The sequence below is a fragment of the Tamandua tetradactyla genome, chromosome 6 (genome assembly GCF_023851605.1).
Source record: "Tamandua tetradactyla isolate mTamTet1 chromosome 6, mTamTet1.pri, whole genome shotgun sequence".
NCBI lineage: Eukaryota > Metazoa > Chordata > Mammalia > Pilosa > Myrmecophagidae > Tamandua > Tamandua tetradactyla.
Window position 1 is genome coordinate 24,457,694 of NC_135332.1, and position 8,649 is coordinate 24,466,342.

The following is an 8,649-nucleotide window of genomic DNA, read 5'->3' on the forward strand; positions in this document are numbered from 1 at the left end:
TTGTAAAATGAAAACGAAGCAACTTTACTAATATTCTGTCTCCTCCCAGCTCTTAGACAAAAGCTCAGGGTTGCCTGGAAAAACTGAGGAGTACTGTAACTCTCACCCCTTGCTCCAGTCTTCTCGTCTGTTTGGATGTGTGTCCTGTCCCTGTACTCTGCAGTGACAATGAGGCGTACATTCTGATACAACAAAAATTACATGCCTATTCACCATAACTTTGATACAGAAAAATAAGCATGACAGTGGAACACAAAATACAATTCAAAAGATTCTTGGAACTTTTATATCCTGAGAAGTGAATGTAAACAAGGGGAGGGATGCATGCAGTGATGGAAAGCTGTTTATATTTGGCAGATTCGGCCTGCCTTATGTGTTGGAAGAAGCAGCAGTCCTCAGAGCTCTGGCTGGCAGGTGGGGAGGAACAAGCTGCTGTCGCCCTGGAGTGTTGGCCCCCACACTGTGAGTCAGGATTACATAAGAGAACTCAGCAATGCTCTCCAAAGCAATGCCAGTGATGCTCTGCAAATGCCCCACAACCTTCAGAAACAGAGACAGATTTCTTATTATTAAATAATCTCAACATGTTTTAGTGTACACACACACACATTGGCTTGGGATGCTCTCTCAAGCCAAATGTAATTTGGCTTCCTGAATTCACAGGAAGAGTAAATCCAGATTCCAGTGTTAGCCAACAGCAAAATTACATTAGGGTAACTTTGCCCTGATGTTGCTGTCATGGAAATACTGGACTAGACATTTTCTTCTGATGGAGATAAGTTCTGTGAAATATAAGGGGGAATATTTTGGCCTTGATATTTTCTCCATTTGGGAGGGCATACTTAACTGGTTTTTAACATAATAGTGGGTAATCATCATAAAGGGAAATAAGCTAAACTTAGGCCTCCATTTCCTATTTCACTTCATAAAAGGAAGGCCGGAGAACTTTTCAGTCCTACTCTAGGTTTCCCCCTCCCAGATCCTGCTCATTCATCCTAATCCTGAGTCTTGGCATTTTGCTTTCATGGGTTGTCCTGTTTTTCCTTTAGCTGATTGGGGAATGCTTTCTATTAACTGAAATCTGAACAAGCTGATCCTGCTCAGTGGTACATACCTGGCTCCAATACTCATGGTTTTGGATGAAAGCACTTGCTGCAATGATTCCTACTGCCAAGAGCATGAAGTCTTCCTTCACTGAAATAAACTTTTCCCTGAAGGATTAAAACCATATTAATTTTGGAGCTAGGATGAGACTTGATCTTCCAAATCCTAGGGTCATGGGACTTCAACTAGAAACTGTTTATGTTGATCCCATCTTGGATTTTTTAGATATGGAAGGAAATGATCAGGTCATAGCTAATTGACCCCCTTCCCCTCCATCGCCACCAACTAAACAGATTAAAACACAAGCCTCCTGTCTGAATGCTTTATAGGCCTTTTGTTGTTCCATCTGTCTCCCTAACAAGTGTAATTGTGAGGCTTTTTACAAGTCTGGCTTACAGTAATCAACACTTTTGTATAAGTTACAACCCTGTGATTGGTTATTTTCCCTATGTGGCTATTAAAGCAATCCAGTAATCTTAAAGCACAAGTCAGAACCAGCCATAAGGGAAGAATGTATGCTAATTACTTGAAGTAAATGAAATTTAAGATTAAAAGCCTTTTTAAATTTTGCTGATCGGGCTTAGGCCATCTGCATTCAAGCAACACACTGGAAGTTTAAGAACAAGGTAACCCTGTGGATTTTTTTCTGGACTAGATGCCTAACCAGGGTAATTCCATCCCCCAAGTTTTTGTGGTCCACCATCCTGTTTCTGAAAGGAGCCTACCCTATAGGAGTTGCCTTACCCTTGCAGCTGACTGGGTGTAGAGTTCTCAATTGAAGCCCTCAGCAGGCTTTCATATATAGGTTCATGTAGAAGATACACCAGGTCAAGCAGCGTCAGGCAGGTTGAATGCAGCTGTGTGGCTGGGACCAAACAGCCATTATATCCTAGATGGAGTATGGGTGGATGGAATATGGGAAGGAATATTAAGTGGGTCTTCTCTGATCATAACTGCAATTATCAGGTGATATAAAGCAGTTGAGCTGCTAATATGCTTCCTAGTTGCTATATTCTATAAGAAAGCTGTTTGGTTGGAGACCAGTTTGAAAGGAAAAAGGGAGAGAGAGAAGTCTCCATCTACAATATATATTCAGTTTAATTATATTTGTTTGTGCCCCTCTTAATCCTGAGCATCTTTGTAAAATCAACCCATTAATCCTGTATAAGGGAATGTCTATGATTCCAAGAAGTGGCCAGCTGGTGAGACCTGTGAGTCTCTTTCCCAGACAAGTGCCAAATGGAACATCTTCCTTAACCATCCAGAGACACGACTGGGTGCCATACTGTTCAGCATTGGCAGGTTTTGCCCACTGTTACCTAACAGCTCCTGGGTACATTTTTTATTGCCTTCTATGGAAGACTCCAATCTACATTCCCTGAACACTTAATAAAATACCTAAAACCTCCAGGAGCATCTCCACATATGCCAGGGGAGTGGGTAGATTGATTTGGAAATTCAGGGACTTCAAAACATCAAGCTCTGACTCCAGCAATTCTTCTTTAGTGTATAGGTACCCTAGAGCCTGAAGGAAATTCAGGACTGTAATGTTGCTGATTATCTGGGCAAAGAAAAACATAAAAAGTCACACATCTTGGAATAGTATACAAAGCCCTTCTTAATCCAGCACAGTCTTCTCTCTTGATAATTCCCTGTTGCAATTACTTGCAATTTCCCAATGCCATCATGCTTCCCTCCCCAAGCTGCTACACATACTGTTTCCTATACCAGGGAACTTCTTTTCTTCCTACTCCTCTGTTCTACTTTCCCCAATCCTTTCCCACTTCCCACCATCCCATCCCCTTCAAGAAGTTATTTTCTCTAAAAACACCTGACTTTCCAAGGCTGATAGGTACATTCATAGCAGTATTTTTACTGTTAATAGCTCTGGCATCAAGTGCAGCATCTGGCCATAGAAGATACTATTTTTAAATGAATTCTATTTTACTGTACAGGCATCAGGTAGTGATGTGGAGACAGTTTATCTTTTATAAATGTAACAGTTTGCCTTTAATGTTGATAGGTTTGTTGGCAATTCAGGCATCTTATGTAAACTGTCCTTGGGTCCAAGGGGAGGGAAGGTGACCTGTATGATGGCATCATTCCAGCAATTATACTTTGGGAACAGAACTTCAGGCTATTTAATAACTGCCTCTGTGTGACTGTAAGTGTGTGTTGAGGAGGTATGCTTAGGAAGCACAGTTGTACTCTGGAATTTCCACGTGAGTAGTATCACCTTGCTTAGGACTAGGCTTCTCACAGCCACCTTTGAGTGAGCTGGTTTATTCCTAATACCCAGGTACCCATGAACAACCCCAGGTCCTTACTTTGTAGTGGAAGGAAAGTTTGCTAGCCAGCTGGACACATGATACAAGACGTAGGGTAAACTTATTGAAAAGCTGCTCTTTCAGAGCCCTCCAATTCTGAGGCTCTGTTTTCTCACTGTTTCTCAGCTGGAGTGTGGCTTGCCTGCAGATGTTCTCTGCCTGCTTAACCATAAACCTGTAAGGAAAAGAAGGTGAGAGTAAACAATCCACACTCACACAACTAAAAGAATTTGTTCTTCAAACCCTGCTACATCTTTCCTCTCCAATATCAGTTGCTGGCCAAGAAATTTAAAATTGGAAGTGAAAAGGAGAGAGTGCAAAATCAGGCTTCTAAATAAGGGGTAACTAGTACTTTCTTAAAGATTTGAGTACATTAAGCCATTTTGAGAGTTACCTTATGCTCAGGGCTTTACCTGTCTAGGATTTCTACAGCCTGATAGCTCACGGATTTCTCCAGACACCATTGTTCAGACAGGAGAAAAATAAACTCTGTCAAAACAGGAAAGAGCTAATTCACAAGATGCAACCAAAACTACTCTGTGAATTCTTGGCATTGTTTAAAAGTCAGTATAGGACCAAGGGAAGAGGATCAGGAGATGAGAAAGGTGAGAATGAAACATCCAAAGCTGAGTTTATTTCCCTTTGCTGCCAATAAGGACATCAGAGGCACGAAAAGGAGGCTGACTGAGTGCCAAAGCCAAGGGTTTACCAAGCCCTCTCAGTGACCCTTGACCGTTCCTCTGAGTCTCAGCTGATAAAAGACTTGGCCAGTTACATGCAAATATACCCAGCTGATCTAGTTGGCCTCTACACCATGCTGGGAACCCTCAGCTTCAAGGGAGACTCTTAGAGGATGAAAAACCTAGGCCCTATATTCTGTTTTCAATGGAATATTGGCAGGAACAGAACTGTCCCTCCTGCAGCTTCAATATTCTTTATGACACTGTTTGTTTAATAACCACCCTCTGGAGGACTCCCATTGCTTTACAAACACGATTCACCGTACAGCTGGACACCAGCTCTCCACTATCAATTTGTTGGGTAAATCTGTGGTAGCTAAGCCTCCCCCCGCGAGCAAGTTTGTTACTGTAAAGTAGCTTGTTTTATAGAAACATCCCCTAAATCAGGGAACTAGCCCAATTTTGATTAAAATAATAATAATAATAACTTATTGGTAAGATGGGAAGGGCAGTGTACCTTGGCATGATTTTATTTTAGGCCACCTTTATTTCTCTTTGAAAGAACAGCCCCAAGAGAATTCTATTTAGCTTGCAGTATCATTAGAGGGTAGAAATAGGGTAAATGTCACTTCTCAACAAAGACAGCTCTGCCAAACCTAGGAACTTTAAGGATTTAGATCAGCAAAGAATTACATATAGTCTAATAACCATGATTTTCAGAGAAAATCTTTCATAGGAAAAAAGCTATTAAAAATGTCAAGCTAGCACAAGACAGTTCCACACTCTTAAGTTATTTCACAGTCTATTTGTTAACAGTGACCACAGCTCTGCTAGCAATGTCCAATGAAGAAGCAATTCATCAAAATACGTTAGGCTACATAATTGCATATTATTAGCTGGTTCTTCGTGGGTGGGTATGCACTTTCTTGGTTTGTTTGGATTTGGGTCTAAATTATCTGGGCAATTGTTTCTTTTCTCCACTTTAATTTGCCAAGAAAACAGAGTTTGGATTAGGTGGAATCGATGAGGTTACACCTCTCCGTAGTCACCTTGTTCCACCTCCTCTGCTTATAAACATATTCAAATCTGTTAACTAAAAGACACTCCCTTTCTACTCTCTGAAGCTAGAGTACCATCTCTCTCCTTCCCTACATGTTAAATGTCTTGAAAGCTTAGCCTACACCTGCTTTCTTCCTCATACTTCACATCCTAAATTTCATGCAGTTTGGCTTCCACCTTGTTCAACTTGATGAAATGATTGTCTCAAAGGTCAGAAAATTCCAAATTGTTAAATATCATGGCCTTTTTGCAATCCCCATGCCTGTGATATCCCTGAAGCATTTGAAACTTCCAACCATAATCCTTGAAGCTCTCCTTTTGGCTTCCAAAGTTCTCTTGGTTCTGCTCCTACCTCCTAACCATTCCTTTTATTTCCATAATGACTCTTCTTCCTATTCCAATTCCCTGAACCCAAGGAACTGTCCTTGACTTGTCTCTCTCTTCTTCTAGAAGCTCATCCTCTGCCATGGTTTCAACAATATCATTATGGAGGTGACTTCTAAACATTTATCTCTAGTTCTGACCTCTTTCCTGACCTAGTTTTTAAACAGTGTGCCAGAAACCTTCCTCTAGATGTTCTGCCAGCACCTTAAACCCAGTAGATCAAAAAACCAAGGCTATTATCTTTCCAAACAAAAGTTTCCTCCTGCTTTATTTTTTTTTAACCTGTGTGTGTTTGTGTTTCTGTTAATGATACCACTATACTTCCAATCTCTGAGGGTCAACTCTGACATAATCATCCTTGCCTTTTTCATTTAATTATCCACTGCAGAACTTTATATTTTACCTCTGAACATTTTTAATCCATCTTCCCTTGTCATTTCTTCTGCCCTATTACCTAGACCACTGACATGGACTCCACTGTTCTACCTACCCCCACCTCTCTCAATTCATCCATTATGTCACAACCCAAATAACTTTTCTAAAGCAAAGTTTACAAAGGTTGAGTAGTTCCCTTATTCAAAAGCCTTCAGTGCCTTCTTTTTTTCCTATTAAACCAGGTATAAACTCCTGACCTTGGCATTCAAAGTCTTACATGGAATGTCCCCAAAGCACCTTCGTCTTAATTACAACTGCTCTTCCACATGCTGTACTCAACCTGGACCATATTGTAGACACACTCACCGTAAGCTTCCTACTTCCACAGCTTGACCCATGCTTTCCTCTTTTGGTAGAAATGCTGAACCCTCCCCCCCCACCTCCCCCTCACCAATCAAAATGTCATCCTTCTTTCATGGTCTACCTCAAAAGTCATGATTCTTGGAGGTTTCTCTTAGTTCTCCTTACCCCCACCCCACCCTACCATTCTTTTCAGTCCCCCCCAAAATTTGTTTTTTCTCATGTCAATTATCTCACTACACTCATTTGGATATTTGTCCTAATATCCCCCCAAAGATTGCACATAGTTTGAAAGCCAAGACTGTATCTATTTCATCTTTCTATCCCAGTTAATTCCAATACTAAGTACTCTATGCATGTTGAAGAAATCAAGGGTAGGGTGCTAGTGAGACTTTTTCATCATTATATCCCCAGCACCTGGCACACAGTAGGTTATAACAAAAATTATTTGAATGAATAAAATAAAATCTCAAAGTCGAGGCCACAAAGACAGATAGATGCCCCGGTCCCCCATAAACCGGCTTCCCAGGTCCTACATCCACACCCACAATCCGGGTGTCTCTGAAGCTGCCCATCCGTCCCGCAGCTTCCTGCACTGCTTGTTCATTCTGCTGGGCCAAGTGGAGCAGAGCGTCTTCTATCGTCTCTGTGGCAACAGCTCCAAACTTAAAGTCACTGAGGGAGACCTCTCTTGGCCTCCCGGGTCCGTCCATTTTTAGAACCCTTTTTGGGCACTTGGACTGTTCACGGGATCCATAAGCAACCCCTTAGCTTCAATACCAGAGTCTTCTATCACATCCCGGATTACTCGTTTTCTTCCAATGAGCCTGTCCTTGCCTCAACTCTGAAGAAAACTCAACTTCCCACCACAGCCTCGAGCCCTCCACAGCCTTTACCCGCCCTAACGGAAGCGGACTCGTCAGCCAATCACAAAGCACAGTCGCTTCCCGCCTCTCGCGTACCTGTTGCTGTGGCCAAGAGCCACAGTTCTGCGGGGGTTGGGGGTAGGGGGCTGAGGGCGGGAGCGGGGGAGGAAACACGGACTACAACTCCCAGCGTTCCTTGCGGCAACCAAGGACTACTTTTCCCAAAGAGCCCCGCGGCCCCACTGGAAAAGGCGGGGCGGCAACATGGCGGCGTCAGGAGCTGGTGACCCTTTGGATGCTAAGAATGGAGAGGCCCCCTTGGCTCAGCGCATCGATCCGACTCGGGAAAAACTGACTCCCGCGCAGCTGCAATTCATGAGGCAGGTGCAGCTCGCCCAGTGGCAGAAGACTCTGCCACAGCGGCGGACCCGGAATCTCTTGACCGGCCTGGGCATCGGGGCTCTGGTGCTAGCTATTTGTATCCAACCCGACTGTAGATTCCGACAGACCTTAAATGGGGACGGGGGAACGGGAGCAGAGGCATGTAGTAGGGCGGCATGGGCATGATAAAAAGAGCCTGAGCTGTGAAATCATGGCCACTTCTAACTGAGCAACGCTGGGTCAAGTGTTTAATATTTGGGTAGAATGGGGTTTAAATATGTGTGGATCAAACGAGATAGTGTGTTATTTACGTGCTTTGCCATTTATAACGTGTTCTTTTAATATGACATTAATAATAATGGAGTTGGGGTTAGGGCTCAGAAAGAACAGAGACAGGAGGCGGGAATCGCTGATTTGGGAGAATGGGAGAGTAACAAGGGCAGATGGTGCAAGTCTAGGACAAGGAAATGTACATATTCCAGATGGTTTCCTGAACCCACCTCAGATGGTTACACCTTCTACTCAGTGTCCCAAGAGCGTTTCCTAGATGAGCTGGAAGACGAGGCCAAAGCTGCTCGAGCCCGAGCCCTGGCAAGGTCGGCAGGCCCCTGATCGGAATGGGAACTACCCACCTCTGGTCTGCTGGGGTCCGTTCACAAGGTGGATGATGCCCCATGACCCTAATGGAAAATGACGCCTATTCACAGTATCGTTGGCCTTCTTATTAACCTTGGACGGAGATTGAGCCCAAGAAGCCAGGAATTTACACATCCAGTGGTCCTGAAGGGAACATTGCCCACCTCACACTCACTGTGTGCTGTGACTGAGCCCTTGTAGTTCGTTTCCTTGATTGAAGGGGTGTGAAACCCTGGCTTTTCCCATGCTGTCTGACCTTGTGTTTGCCCAGGGACGCAACTGTTACGGGGGTGGGAGTGATAATTGCACAGTGTTGGAGCCTGAGGTGGGAAAGATGGGGTTAAGATGAGAATAATAAACCAAGTCATCTCTCCGGAACCAAGTAGTATGGTAAGGGGCGGCATGGTACTTGTTCCTTCCAGTAAGCTTCACGGACAGTAGCTGCTGCAGTGGTATTGCCCCAGGGAACTGTAAATG

The 8,649-nt window shown here is 43.6% G+C and overlaps 2 protein-coding genes across 13 annotated transcripts; one reads left to right on the forward strand and one right to left on the reverse strand.

Moving 5' to 3' along the window:
• Positions 1–270: 270 nt before the first annotated feature.
• On the reverse strand, positions 271–7,310 carry CNTD1 (cyclin N-terminal domain containing 1). Of its 12 annotated transcripts, none has more exons than XM_077164309.1 (7): positions 7,252–7,296; positions 3,845–3,920; positions 3,432–3,606; positions 2,503–2,665; positions 1,849–1,993; positions 1,115–1,211; positions 271–540 (listed from the first exon to the last, which is right to left on the reverse strand). In XM_077164309.1, exons 3-7 carry the CDS (start codon positions 3,600–3,602, stop codon positions 370–372), a joined length of 747 nt encoding a protein of 248 aa, XP_077020424.1. In that variant the 5' UTR covers positions 3,603–3,606; positions 3,845–3,920; positions 7,252–7,296; the 3' UTR covers positions 271–369. The 12 variants fall into 12 exon arrangements, with proteins under 12 accessions (XP_077020424.1, XP_077020422.1, XP_077020417.1 ...); XM_077164307.1 differs by lacking the exon at positions 7,252–7,296 and adding an exon at positions 7,127–7,205; XM_077164302.1 differs by lacking the exon at positions 7,252–7,296 and adding an exon at positions 6,834–7,179 and having other exon boundaries at positions 2,503–2,629.
• A 15-nt stretch (positions 7,311–7,325) lies between these two features.
• Positions 7,326–8,550, forward strand: COA3 (cytochrome c oxidase assembly factor 3). The gene is made up of 2 exons (XM_077164316.1): positions 7,326–7,633; positions 8,042–8,550. The coding sequence occupies exons 1-2, from the start codon at positions 7,420–7,422 to the stop codon at positions 8,146–8,148; spliced, it is 321 nt and encodes a 106-aa protein (XP_077020431.1). The 5' UTR covers positions 7,326–7,419; the 3' UTR covers positions 8,149–8,550.
• The last annotated feature ends 99 nt before the right edge of the window (positions 8,551–8,649 follow it).

What these genes read in the sequence shown, in the direction of transcription:
- CNTD1 (XM_077164301.1), bottom strand. Translation starts at nt 7,002, where the DNA reads ATGGACGGACCCGGGAGGCCAAGAGAGGTCTCCCTCAGTGACTTTAAG. An exon ending in CAGAGACACCCGGATTGTGG is followed by an intron (nt 3,921 to 6,833) that starts GTGTGGATGTAG and finishes CTGTTTTGACAG; the next exon opens with AGTTTATTTTTCTCCTGTCT. An exon ending in ACCATGAGTATTGGAGCCAG is followed by an intron (nt 541 to 1,114) that starts GTATGTACCACT and finishes CTGTTTCTGAAG; the next exon opens with GTTGTGGGGCATTTGCAGAG.
- COA3 (XM_077164316.1), top strand. Translation starts at nt 7,420, where the DNA reads ATGGCGGCGTCAGGAGCTGGTGACCCTTTGGATGCTAAGAATGGAGAG. An exon ending in GGCTCTGGTGCTAGCTATTT is followed by an intron (nt 7,634 to 8,041) that starts GTATCCAACCCG and finishes AACCCACCTCAG; the next exon opens with ATGGTTACACCTTCTACTCA.